The 14,280-nt window shown below is 40.8% G+C and overlaps 1 protein-coding gene across 1 annotated transcript in view; it reads right to left on the bottom strand.

Moving 5' to 3' along the window:
* Positions 1-14,280, bottom strand: part of scgn (secretagogin, EF-hand calcium binding protein) — a 59,930-nt gene that overhangs the window by 29,919 nt on the left and 15,731 nt on the right. Inside the window, exons 3-4 of the mRNA XM_072560848.1 lie at positions 7,843-7,935; positions 1,601-1,690 (exon numbers count right to left, since the gene is read on the bottom strand). Of these exons, the coding sequence (XP_072416949.1) occupies positions 1,601-1,690; positions 7,843-7,935 (183 nt within the window). The remainder of the gene's footprint in view (positions 1-1,600; positions 1,691-7,842; positions 7,936-14,280) is intronic.

Here is a 14,280-nt window from a genome sequence, read left to right as displayed (position 1 = left end):
GACCTTGCACTTTTGATTTTTTCCAGTACAACTTTGGGTACCAAAGTGTAGTTCATGCTAATTCATGGTGGTTTAAAAACAGACTTGTCATATAAAGCACCTTTCATGACCTCAGGAAATTCAAAATCCAACAAAGCATTCCTGTTGTAATACAGAAAATGATGGCAGCCAGTTTGTGTTGAGCAAGTTCCATAAAAAGCACTGTTAAAATAGTCACGCTGTCTCAGGGATAAGCATTGGTGAATGTCTTCCACTTCTCCCAATATAGGTGCAAGCTGTTTTTTTGTTCATTATTGGGTTGTGGACATCACTGGCAAAGCCAGAAGTGGGTGCCCATCCTTAACACTTCTAGAAAAGACGGTGATGGACCAACCACCTTCTTGAATCCCTTCCTGTCCTCTCCCTGCCAGGTATTCTCACAGGGCCGTTGGGTAGGGGGTTCTAGGACTTTGACCCAGTGACGAAGAAATAAAGATATACAGTATTTCTTATTCATGCTGCGGAACAACTTGCAGGGCTATTTGTAGGTGATAGTGTTCATGTATACCTCAGGGGTGGAGTTAGAACCAAACTTGATTCTGACTTCACCAATGTCAACACAAGTCCACTTCCTGCAGGGCTTCCTGCATTTTGCTCACGTGCAGGACACCATGGTTATTTGTTGTTTCTGAGGCAAAAGTCATGTTGTGGATTAATGTAAGAGTAGCACTACAACAGACATAAGAATACACAAGTGCATCAATTGTTTGAATACAACCATCACAGACTCAAAACGACCCAGGTTAGATCAATGGAATTTTGAGATATTTTATGAGCAATTAACTCTAATCTTTTTACTAAAAAGCTGCAGTTAACAAATGTAGTTCAGTTTGGAGACACATTACTGTGACTGTTGCCCAGAGACTGCTCTTCAAACTTCTACACTTCACTATCTTTAATAAAGTGTTTCATGTACAGGCAGCCTGCAGATGATGTGCAAGATTTTAGATGGTAGGGGGGGTGCAATTACATGCAAAAAGACTTTGCTAGGGAGGGGGCTATAGCAGTTAACTTCGATAAATATGGTATCGAGCATTTTCAGTGGATCAACACAAAGAACATTCATAATTTATAAGGCACAATACTGAAATGGTTCAATTGAGAAAAAGGTTTTGTTGTTTTTATGCACAGATCATTGAAGCTTCATGTCCAAAGTAGAGAAGCATTAGTTAAACTAACAAGGTAGTGGGATATATGAATAGATCCATAAAATATAAATCAAAGCATACCATTTTGTAGCTGGTCAGACCACACGTTGAGTATTGTGTCCAGCTCTGATACACCCATGTAATGGTGTTTTAGTGACCTTAGAAAGGGTTCAGAGGGGAGCTATGTGAATGCTTCATAGCACAAAGAACTAACTTTTATACTAACTATGGCCCTGAGGTGAGCCCATTCAAAAGAAAATCAGTCTCTGCTCTCGTGTAATAAATAAGTGAAGTGTTACAGCATTTGTTAACTCAATGCCTGAATACATTATGTATACGAGTTTTATCCCACAGTTTACTATGGGCTATGTATAAATCAGCCTCCGTTTCTAACCCAGAGGCTGGTTACCTACCCGCATGAAATCCACACTATTGTCCAATGGAGTCTCACGGCGGAATAGCAGAAGAAAGTTTTCATCTTCAGGCAGGATCATATTTGCCAACTGCAGATTTAAAAGATTAAATGTCAGATCACAGAATCTCAATATATTTTTATTCAAAAAAGAATCTAGAAATTGAGTTCTGTGCTTGTGTTCCAAGATCAGTTTTACGTCATTTAATATTTAACATTGGTAAACATCACGACTAACCTCACAAAAATAGCTCAAAGAGTTTTTGTATTGAGCCTGGGTCTGATGGGCTAAGTGCTTCTTTCGATGCTCTATTATCCTGATTAACACCAAACAATTAGCCTTAGAGTTAATATGGATGAGAATAGTCTGAGTGTTTGGGTGTTCTTTAGTACAGGTCCTGGCTGTTAGGTTGATGGTAATCATTTCCATCAATTAAAAATATTGACCATTGAGTGCAAATGGACTGATGGTAGCACTGACTTGTGCATTTATGACACCATTTTACATCCATAAGGCCAATAACAAGGAATTCACAACAGCAGAGTTTGCATGCCAAAATTAATCTGCACTCTTATGAGCATTTTACATTTTCTCTGCAGCAGTGTTGAGAAGTTGTTTAGTTCAGTTTTAGCATAATTGCAGTTTGACCCCAAAGTGAGCTGCTTCTTTAAGAACACAGCAAAGTAGAATGGTACCAACTGCATTTAAACTGAGGATTAATTCACACACAATCTATTTATCTGCTCCTGTACCTGTTCTTTCTCTGATCTTTTAAATCTTGCTGCTAAAATTATGGCTTAATTAATTATTATGCAGTTAAAATTATTTTTTTTCCCTGACGTTTGTTCTTCTGATAGACTTTCACTAGATTTCTTTGAACTTACTCATTTTGAGCAGAAATAAACTGAGGACTTTCCCAATCTGTAGGCCTGGTTTAAATTTCTTTTCTGTCCCTTTCACTGCTCCTTGCTGTAGCATCCTCTTGTGAGTTGATTGCCAATGGCGGCTATGCTCATTCTGAGGGGTGAGAACTTTCTATTGTACACTTTGCCTTTCCTTTCTCGTCTTTGTACATTATTTTGTAATTTTTCCCCTAGGGATATCTAACTTTACCTTTGTGTACCTTCAGTTGTTCCCCATAGAGAGCACATTCACCAAGGGTTCTGTATTTTCTAAATGTGATGGACTTTTTTCGCTTTTCCTCATCACAACTCATGGTCCCAGCATTTCCGACTAGTTTCCAAATGAAGTTTTGTCTTTGAAGAGCTGAGCTTGCATTTCAGCAGCCAACTGACTGTACCTTTTTAAAGCAGCAATGCTCTTAAATTGTTAGAGTGATTTTTCTTTTTGTGGTGGGTGTCAGGTCCACATTGCTGCAACTATATAGTTTTATCCCCCAATAACCACCTTTGGTACTGTGTGGCATTTGCTACCTCTGCCAGTATGTGGTATTGGGTCAGGATTGCTTGAGATAGTTCACTGCCTTTGTTGTTGCTTTGTCTTGGACCTATTCAGGGATTTGTGGTAGACAGACTATTAAATATCTACACAATAGGCACTGATGTTAGATAAACAGAAGGTTTATTGCATGATAGAAGTAAATACACCTATTTCTGGTCAGGCATAATTATTAGGAGCGTAGGGAGCCAGAACTGACCAATCTGCTCCTTCTGAAATCTATAGCAGAACCTCTTGTCTCCACCCATTAAATGTGTCTGATGTCAATAGAGTAGAGGAGCCAGTGTAACATGAACGTGAACGTGAACCCTGTTAAGAATCATCACCTTATACATCAGTATAAGGAGTTACAGAATGTGAAACAGTTGGATAGAAATTTTGCTTTGCATTGGATTAAGGGTCAACAAGTCAAATCTTTAATTGCCTCTACCTCTAATCACGATATTTTCCACGTATAGTTTGATTTCTGTTCAGTGTTTGCAATAAGAAAGCAAACTCAAGCTCTGCCTTTGCCTTTGACAAAAAATCTGAGTGAACTTCAAAACATGCTCTCTTGCCATTCAAACCAAATCAAAATGATGACCTAAACTGAATTAATGTTAAATCCAAGCCTCCACAAATTGGCAGTATATAATGTTATGATGGGACTGAAGGTTATGTATGCTGGGAATGTGTAAGCGAGCACATCTGCCTATTTTGTCACATGACAGCATCAGGTGGTCACCCAAGGGGTCACCTTCATAATTAAGAGCTGAAGAGTGGGGAATTGGTTGAGAAAAGTTGACATGTGCTATTGCTGACTACCAGCCATGAATTTCAATCAAAAGCCTTTGCCAAAAGTGAAAAAATTCAGTGCAATATTTCAGGTTGTGAACTAAGTATTTCTAGCACTTACTGCTTTTTTTCCAAAAAGTAGTGGCATAGGTTAGGATGGCCACATAAAAGGCAAACCAAGTCTCAGGAACCATTTCTAGCAGGATAGAAGTGAACAATGAAGAAGCTATGCTAAATGCATCCCAAATCTTGGATAGACCACACTTCAAGCACTGTGTAATGTTTTGGTCTCTAGATTATAAGACAATATTAAGACACTGAGGGGATGTATTGAAGATTTACAAGGATGAAATAAACGTGTAAGGTTATACTTAAGAAAGTAAGATGAACTACCTCAGTCTCATTTCTCTTGAAAAGAGAAAATTGAAGAGTGTCCTAATAAAGGTCTTTGAAATTATGAAAGGTTTCAATAACACACTCACAAAGATAGTGTATTTCCATTTGTGAAGAGGAATACAACTAGAGATCATCAATATTAGATGGTCACCAAAAAATAAAAATTTATAAGTATTCAGAAGTATTTACCCAGATGTCTAGTATCTACATTGTATGTTCTAGTTTTCCCAACTGGATCCTGCCAAAACTCAGGAAATTGATAAGATATTGGGCAGCTGACGTAGAACTGATTTAAGTCAAATGTCACTATGGTCTCTCCAAATTAAAGGGGTTTGCTGGGAGCATTTAAGGAAATACATTATATCGGAGAAAGAGTGTAGTTTGTGAAAATTTCAGAGCAGGGATATAAGGTTAGACATTCTGCATTTGTTATTTAAAAACTGTGAAGGTCTTAGATCCTACGTGCAAGGGCCCATGATTACTCCTCTTCCTTTACATAACAGTGGACATAGTGAAGTTTTTTTTACATATCAATTATGGACTGCTTAACTAAATAAATGTTGACAACATATTTCAATCAGAACTAAATATTCAACTCCATTTTGATGATAAGTTTCTATAACATGACAGCCCTGTTAGCCTTTAAAGTGAAAGGACACAGATTTAAATATCGACCAGAGAGGTGATGGTCGACATTGCATTTGTGCAGCCACTTCAAGGTTGCATGGACAGTAATCAGTGCCAGCACGCCAATTACAGTCTTGGTTTCCAGTTCCAGACATTGATAGAAAGGCTCATACAGTTGGAAGGAAATTCGACAGGAACTCTGGCAGCGGCGCTGGCACTGGGCTAGTAATCCAGAGATCCAACCTCGTACACTGGGGATATGAGTTCAAATCCACTCATGAGAGAATTAAAATGAATTAATAAATCTGGAAATAATATCTAGTTTTATCGTGATCATAAAACCTTTGCCAAGTGGTGTCAACAAAAATCTCATTCGTTAATAAAAACCAAAAGAACTGCAGGGGCTGGAAATCAGAAACAAAAACAAAAACTGCTGGAAAAGCTCAGCAGGTCTGACAGTATCTGTGGAGAGAAATCAGAGTTAACATTTTGGATCCAGTGACCTTTCCTCAGAAATGACGGTAGCTAGGAAAATGTTGGTTTTCATGCAGAAGATATGGTAGGGATCAGAGGATAAGGAGTAAACAGTAGGTGGTGATAGAGCTCAAAGAGAGACAAGAACAAAGACATGGATAACAAGCAGGCTAGGAGAGTGAATAACTATTATTGGGGATTGTTAGTGGCTAACAATATGATGTGCATAAGAGCAGACAATGAGATGACAAGGCCTGGTGTGTGGGGTTAGGGATTTAGAGAAAAGGACATGGGACAGCTCAAGCCCTAATGTTGTATCCTGAAGGCTGTAAAGTTCCTGAGTGGAAAATGAGGTGCTGTTCTTCCATTTTGTACTGAGCTTCACTGAGTGAGCATTGTAGCAAGCCTGAGACAGAGATGCTGGCCAGGGAACATGTGATTGTGTTGAAGTGGCAAACAACTGGAAGGTCAGGATTGTTTTTGTGGACAGAACGTGGGTGTTCTGCAAAGTACTCGGAACGTACGTATCCTACGAAAGAGTCACCACTTCTACACTTCATTTCCTTAATGACGAGGAGACCCCATTGTGAGCAGTGAATGTATTCAATGTTCACTGTTGTCTGCCAGAGTCACCTTATCAGCCCACATTTGACTCCAGAACTAAAGCAATGTGTTTTACTCTTAAGTATCCTCTGAAATGGCCTAGCAAACCACTCAGTTGTATCTAACTGCTGCAAAATCTGATTTTAAAAAATGAAATCAAAATAAATCTTCTGGCATTGACCAAAGTACCAAATGTGATCACAGCACAGACAGCCCTGTTGACCCTATAAAATCCTCTGAGCCAAAGTTGAAAGACCTGTCCCACAGCATTAATGCCACATTCTGACACAGTCATTCTCACAAAACCATACCTTACAAAGACTACCACCATTACTGAGTATGTCCTATACCACCAACAAAACAGATCCACCTGGAGAATGCTGTTGGAAAGGGATTGCCCTTGGGAGTCCTCAACACTGACTCTGGACCCACTGAAGTTGTGGCATTACATCAAACGTGGGCAAGTAAACCTCCTATGATTTACCACCTAGTGACCCCCTTCAGCTGATTAAATGGTGCACTTTCATGTTGAACACCCCGTTGAGGGTGGTGAGAGCACTAAACGTACTCTAGTTTGGGAGATTTCAATGTCCATTACAGAATGTGGCTGGATAGCATTACCACTGACTAAAGAGAGCAAGGACTAAAGGACATAGGTTGTGGTTTGGGCCTTTGGCTGTTAATGAGGAAATCTAAAAGGGAAAAATGTACTTGAGCTTGTCCTCATCAAACTATCTGTAGTTGATGCATCTGTCCATGACAGTATTGATAAGTGCAGCCACTGCAAAGTTCTTTGTAGCTGAAGTCTTGCCTTCACAATGGGCATTACCTCTATTGAGTTGAGTGGCACTGCACTGTGCTAAATTGAGAGATTTTGAAAAGATCTAGCAACTCAAGAATGGGGCATCCATAAGGCACTTAGGCCACTTGTATCAGCAGAATTGTATTCTACCACACTCTGAATTGATATAATTTACACATTAAAGATTAATATATAAACCACTGAAGGAGAATGAGTGCTTTATTCATGTTAATCTAGTTCCCTCATACAATCAAGTAATTCCTCAACAATTCTTTATGCTGTCATGAACATTATTCAAGTCATATAAAACATACTCAAATAGTACAGCAAAGCCAAACAGCATGGAAATTTCTCAGGTTTTCTTAACGTGATTTAATTTTCTAAAATGGCTGACGATAGTGAAACGGGTTTTAAGGAACAGAAGAACATATATAAGGCATTCAGTCTCTCAAGCCCATTCCATTAATCAGTGACTCTATTTACCAGCTTTGGATCAAAATCCTATTGAATTCTTGACCTGAAAAATCTGAATTTTGAAACATTGAATTAACCAAGCCTCGACAGCCTTGTGAGTGAGAACTCACCAGATTCCTATGGCTTTATTGGTGAAAATATGCTTCCTGGTGCTAGCCCACTCTGGCTTCACTCCAGTTTTAAAGTTCTGCCTCTTTGTGCTATCCTCACCACAGGAGGAAATAGTTTCTTACTATTTATTCTACCAGCTGCTTTAAACAACCTAAAAATCAAAAGCAAATCATCCCATTATGATCCGTAGAGACCTGGGTTCAATTCCCGCCTCAGGCAACTGACTGTGTGGAGTTTGCACGTTCTCCCTGTGTCTGCGTGGGTTTCCTCCGGGTGCTCCGGTTTCCTCCCACAGTCCAAAGATGTGCAGGTCAGGTGAATTGGCCATGCTAAATTGCTCATAGTGTTAGGTAAGGGGTAAATGTAGGGGTCTGGGTGGGTTGCGCTTCGGCGGGGCGGTGTGGACTTGTTGGGCTGAAGGGCCTGTTTCCACACTGTAAGTAATCCACTCCAAGTCCTCATAACTTATCTGCATGACTTGCACTGAACAGACACTGAGCTGGAGTTAGTAACATGTGATTACCTCCTGGATTTGCAGCCTTCCATCCGCAGTGACATCATAAGCTGACATAAATCGCTCTTTAATTTTCTGGACCTTCCCGGCACTCAGGTCATCCTGTGAAAGGCAAGGTTTGATTGACACATATTAGAATCCAACTGACATCCAGCCCAACCATGCAAGGTTTGCCAACCAGCTGATAACTCAATGAAGATTCTGGAGATATCACACAACTTTTCTCACCCCCACCACCATGCATTTCAATGTCAGCATGTCTAATTCTTCAAATTACCATTTATGGCAACACATTCACATCAGCCCCCTGTACATTGATATAATTATTTAGTTAAAAATCACACAACACCAGGTTATAGTCAAACAGGTTTATTTGGAAGCACTAGCTTTAGGAGCGCTGCTTCTTCATCAGGTGATTGTGGAGAATAAGATTGTAAGACACAGAATTTATAGCAAATAGAATTAATTAGTTTGCAATATGTCACAATTAAGTCTCATTCATGACTGGAATTACTTTTAATTTTGCCACAAACTGGACAGCAGTTTCATTGCCTTGTGGTCATACAATGAATTCTCGAGTGTTAGCGTGTGTAGGTATCTGATAAAAATGCGATATTTAAAGTATCTCAGGTCAGCCTATTGTCCTTCTCCAGCACTGGAATGATTGAGAGACTGTCGTCAGTCTCCTGCTGATATCCTCTAGATATAATTACTGATTTTTCGGCTTCAGTCTGTCCTGCCCATGGAGTCACACACAGCTGTGTACACGAAACTTACTATGTTAATGTCTCACACTGTGCTTGTCTGCAGTTATCTCAGAATATCCTTCCAGTTTGACCAAGGTTCCTTGCTCTTGAAACTGTGTGGTTGACGTGCAATGACTGCTCCACAGGAAATTAAAACCATGAACAATCGAGCACCACTCATCAAGATTCAGTTTGGAATCTGGGATGTCAACATGCTCATGGATAGTCCAAACTGTGACGAGTCTGAGCACTACACAATAGTCATTACTTGGAAATCCCTAACACTGATGTTGCCATCTTGAACGAGACAAAATGTTCAAGAGAAGACCAATGAATAAGGCAGATGGCATCCAATTTCCAGTGGGGTTTTCCAAAGGAGAATTATACCTCCATGTGGTGAGCTTCAACACCAAAAATCAACTTGTCTGGGACCTCAACAGCTTTCCCTGTGGGAGAAACAATGCTCTGTGACTGCCCAGTTCACCTTAATGCAGAATCAACTAGAGAGAGTGAGGTCTGCAGCTGTTGGAGATCAGAGTCGAGAGTGTGATGCTGGAAAAGCACAGCAGGTTAAGGGGCATCCGAGGAGCAGGAGAATCGAGGTTTCAGGCATAAGCCCGAAACCTCGATTCTCCTGCTCCTCAGATGCTGCCTGGCCTGCTGTGCTTTTCCTGCACCACACTCTCGACTAATGAGGAATCAGCATGTCACTGTCATTACTGCGTGTGTTGCTACACTTGAAGCAACTGATGACATCAAGAAGGCATTCTACACTGAACTTGAGTAATCTTTAGTTCTGGTCCCAGCAGGGGATAAACTGATCCTCCTTGGAGATTTCAATGTAAACTCGAACAGAACTCTGATTGGCATGGAAGGATAGGGAATGCCACCTCTAATGGAGTCCTCCTCCTAACAAAATATCTAGAACATAACTTGCGAGGTGCTGCATTTTGGGAAAGTAAAGCTTAGCAGGACTTATACACTTAATGGTAAGGTCCTGGGGAGTGTTGCTGAACAAAGAGACCTTGGAGTGCAGGTTCATAGCACCTTGAAAGTGGAGTCACAGGTAGATAGTATAGTGAAGAAGGCGTTTGGTATGCTTTTCTTTATTGGTCAGAGTATTGAGTACAGGAGTTGGGAGGTCATGTTGCGGCTGTACAGGACATTGGTTAGGCCTCTGTTGGAATATTACATGCAATTCTGGTCTCCTTCCTATCAGAAAGATGTTGTGAAACTTGAAAGGGTTCAGAAAAGATTTACAAGGATGTTACCAGGGTTGGAGGGTTTGAGCCACAGGAAGAGGCTGGGGCTGTTTTCCCTGGAGCATCGGAGGCTGAGGAGTGACCTCATAGAGGTTTACAAAATTATGAGGGGCATGGGTAGGATAAATAGACAAAGTCTTTTCCCTGGGGCCAGGGAGTCCAGAACCAGAGGGCATAGGTTTAGGGTGAGAGGGGAAAGATATAAAAGAGAGTGTATGAATAGAAAGGGTTTGGAGGGATATGGGCTGGGTGCTGGCAGGTGGGACTAGATTCGGTTGGGATATCTGGTCCGCATGGACAAGTTGGACTGAAGGGTCTGTTTCCATGCTGTACATCTCTATGACTCTATAACAACTGTCCCACGAATGAGCCAAACACAAGATCCTATGGCAACACCCACTGTTAAACATTGGCACTTGCTCAACCTCATCTGGCAAGGGATTACAGGGAGGTATATTTGACTGTGCTACATTAGGTGCTGATGTAACCTTGTCTAATCTACCATCTCCATCTGCCTGTCCATAAACAAAGAAAACAACAAAATCAATGCTACAAAAAAATTAACATTAAAGCTTCCAAAGGGGCACTTGACTGTCAGTACTCCATTGCAAAACTCTCAACTGTTAGTCATCAGGAGCTACAGTACAACCTCCATCACAAAAAACATTGGCAGAAACTTCAGTACTCTCTTTACCAGGAAAGATTTGACTGATTTGCCAAAAAGGACCAAGTGATACAGGACATATCAAATATCAGTGTAAAGTTATCACAAACTGGAAACTTTACAATAGTCAAGATAGAAGGAACAATCCTATAAGCAGCTGACGACAGTAGCTACAACATAAATGTCATGGTATAAAGAACAAATGATAAGTAGAAAGACCACAAGAAATCCAACTCTTTGCAAATACTGAAGAAATATATGTGTAGTTTCTTCTGTCAAGGTGATCCATAGGCCAAGTATTCAAGTGCTCCTTCCACTGAAAGCCAAATCATGGAGGAAAACACAACATTGAGATAGCGAGTGCTTGCTAGACAGAACATTTTGAAGAACTTATCAGCCAAGACTCTGGCTTCCACTTGGACACCATCAACTTCATTGTGAAATACCTTTCCCTGTTCACTTTGAATGCCCTATTATGGAAGCTGAAAAAATATTCATGATTTGAAGATGCCAGTGTTGGACTGGGGTGTACAAAGTTACAAATCACACAACACCAGGTTGTAGTCCAACAGGTTTATTTGGAAGCACCAGCTTTTGGAGCGCTGCTCCATCATCAGGTAGTTGCAATAGTCAAAAGTTTACAGGGCCTTTTGGGGAGAGATGGAACTTCTGCTAGAATTCTGAAACATGGTGAAGCTACACTCCTGCCATAGCTGCACATCTCCTCATGTTCTTCACCTGGGAAGACAAAAGTATACAGGATGCTGTCGGGGACAATGTGATCATGATTATGTTAAAGTAAAACCATGAGTGGTGGGGCAGAAGTAGAAGCAAATTATTCAGAGGTGTGGAGATAATCTGCAGAACAGATGGGAAATGGCTTAACTCTGGACAGTCTTCAATCAAAACTAAAATCACTTCAACCTCAGTCGTTGTGTTTCAAAATGCAGAGGATGACAGTGTGCAGGTTCACCCAGAAACTGAGCTCCACAGAATGGGTGACGTTTTCTCTGAAGGAAGTGAGAGACAGGTCATTCACTAAATACCTAGAAAATTAAGTTCCCCTTCCAAATACCTCTCTCAGTTGATCACCTACCCACATGGAGCAAGAAGAACACTGATATCTTGTACAAATTCACATTTCTGGGGAATTTCTCCTTGATGAAGGCAGACTTAGACAACAAAACTCACCAGCACCTGAAGTGTGCCAGTTTACAGTTTAGCTGGGTGAGAAAGAGAGTACTTTAGGATAAGAATTTCAAACCCAATACTAAAGTCACTGTTTAAAGGGCATGAGAGATCCAAATGCCCTGATTTGCTTTAGAGACTTGAAAAACTTGCATCACTGGAGAAGCACCATCAGCAGTCCCTTCACAGAAAGTTGCAAATTCACTTAGACGAAAGCTGCTCCAACAGCTGCTTCCTTACTGAATCTAACATGCCAAATATTGAGGTAAGAATCACACAAAATCAGCTTCCATGATCGAGATATAATCGTTTGTGGACCTGTCACCAGGCTCCTGAAGGAACTGTTCTACTCCAGGCTCAGCCATGGCGGGAGACTCCTAGAAGGACAGTGCAGATGCTTTAGGGATGCTTTACAGATAAACCATCCCCATCAACTGATGAGAGTTCCTGACTTGTGGACACCAAAATGGAGAAGGTTCATTTGAAAGGAACCAAACATATCTTCAATGGGAGCAGAGTTGAGGTGTCAGAGACAGTGCACAATTGTTCAATACCTTATCTGCCCATTCTTCAGGTACCAATTATCCTGCAGAGAGTCTATTAGTCAGCATCAGACTTAGCACTTACCTCAAAACCCATTGAATTGGAGTGGAAACAAATCAACTTCAATTCCAAAAGAGAATGAGAAGGGTTAACTAAACACCATAATACATGAAAGTGTGCCTATTGTTGGAGTTATATGCATTGCACACTTCCTCCCCAGACCAGCATATGTAGGTGAGTATAAAATTGGAGACCATGAAAACAGCACCTTCGCCATTAGCTGTCCGTCTCTTTCTAGGTCAAGAGGAAAAGCTACCAGTAAAAACTTCACCAGGATTTATCCTCTGTGGAATTATTGCACAATTTCATCTCCACTGTCCTCTGCCCTATTGCAGGCCTTAGCCTTAATTCTCACTCTCTTTCTGTGTCTCTGCATTTGCTTCAAATCCATTACACATCACTAATTGAGTAAAGGTTAGCAAACTGAAATGTTAATGCCACCTTTTCTCCTCCCTGCATATAAAGGGTGAGGGAGTGGTATCGTAGTAATGTCACTAGGTTAGCAATCTAGAGAGTGAGGGTCAAATTCCACCATACTGGATTAGTGGTGCTGGAAGAGCACAGCAGTTCAGGCAGCATCCAACGAGCAGCGAAATCGACGTTTCGGGCAAAAGCCCTCATGGCAGATGGTGGAATCTGAATTAATTTTTTTAAAATCTAGAATAAAAACTTATCATGAAAACCCACCTGCTGAAGTCCTGCAGGTAGGGGAATCTGCTGTCCTTACCTGGTCTTGCATATACATGACTTGTAGTTCAAATACCACCTGAGCATTAAATACATATACATATACATATTAAATACATACACCTGGAGTACTGTGTACAGTTCTGGTCTCCACATTTGAGGAAAGACATTCTGGCTATTGAGGGAGTGCAGCGTAGGTTCACGAGGTCAATTCCTGGAATGGCAGGATTGCCTTACACGGAAAGACTGAAGTGACTGGGCTTGTATACCCTTGAGTTTAGAAGACTGAGAGGGGATCTGATTGAAACGTATAGGATTATGAAAGGACTGGACACTCTGGCAGGAGGAAACATATTTCCGCTGATGGGGGAGTGCCGAACCAGAGGACACAACTTAAAAATACGGGGTAGACCATTTAGGACAGAGATGAGGAGAAACTACTTCACCCAGAGAGTGGTGGCTGTGTGGAATGCTCTGCCCCAGAGGGCAGTGGAGGCCCAGTCTCTGGATTCATTTAAGAAAGAATTGGATAGAGCTCTTAAAGATAGTGGAGTCAAGGGTTATGGAGATAAGGCTGGAACAGGATACTGATTGGGAATGATCAGCCATGATCATATTGAATGGCGGTGCAGGCTCGAAGGGCTGAATGGCCTACTCCTGCATCTATTGTCTATTGTCTATTGTCTATTTACATGAGTATGTTAGTTCAACATAAATCCTTTAGTTTATGGGTTAATGTTTTTACCTAAAATTGCATGATACTCAAGGTATAATGAATGAATATTATTGTCAATAAATAGGACAACTATAGAGCAATTTTACAACTTTGCACTCCAGGAAGAGCATTATTCTACATAACCAACTTTCTAACACAAACGCTCCTCTGGAGACGCTACGTACTAGAGGGTAAATCCATAAAGTTTAACATTCAGGATCTGCATCTTTCCATATATATGCCATAAGGCTATACAGCAGCTATGTATTTTATTCACTAGAATTTGAGGAACTGTATTATTTTCAGCAGCATTAGAGTAACAGATTTGGTCCTAATTCTGATAGAGTTAAAATGAAATCTGCTTCATAACTAAAATTATAGCACATTCATGAATCCTTGGTTCCAAGTCATGCAGAGAACTATGGAAGTCTCTCTCTACAAACAATGTGACCCACTAGGTCACCATAACCTTTATGCACATGAGTGTAATCTAGCCACCAACTACAGCCTGACCACTTGAATGGCTGTACTACATTAACAAGCACAATATCCTTCCCTTAAGGACACTCATGAATCAGGAGG

This window comes from Chiloscyllium punctatum, chromosome 41 (genome assembly GCF_047496795.1).
Source record: "Chiloscyllium punctatum isolate Juve2018m chromosome 41, sChiPun1.3, whole genome shotgun sequence".
NCBI lineage: Eukaryota > Metazoa > Chordata > Chondrichthyes > Orectolobiformes > Hemiscylliidae > Chiloscyllium > Chiloscyllium punctatum.
Note: the sequence above shows the minus strand (reverse complement) of the source record. Positions and strands in the feature narration are given on the sequence as shown.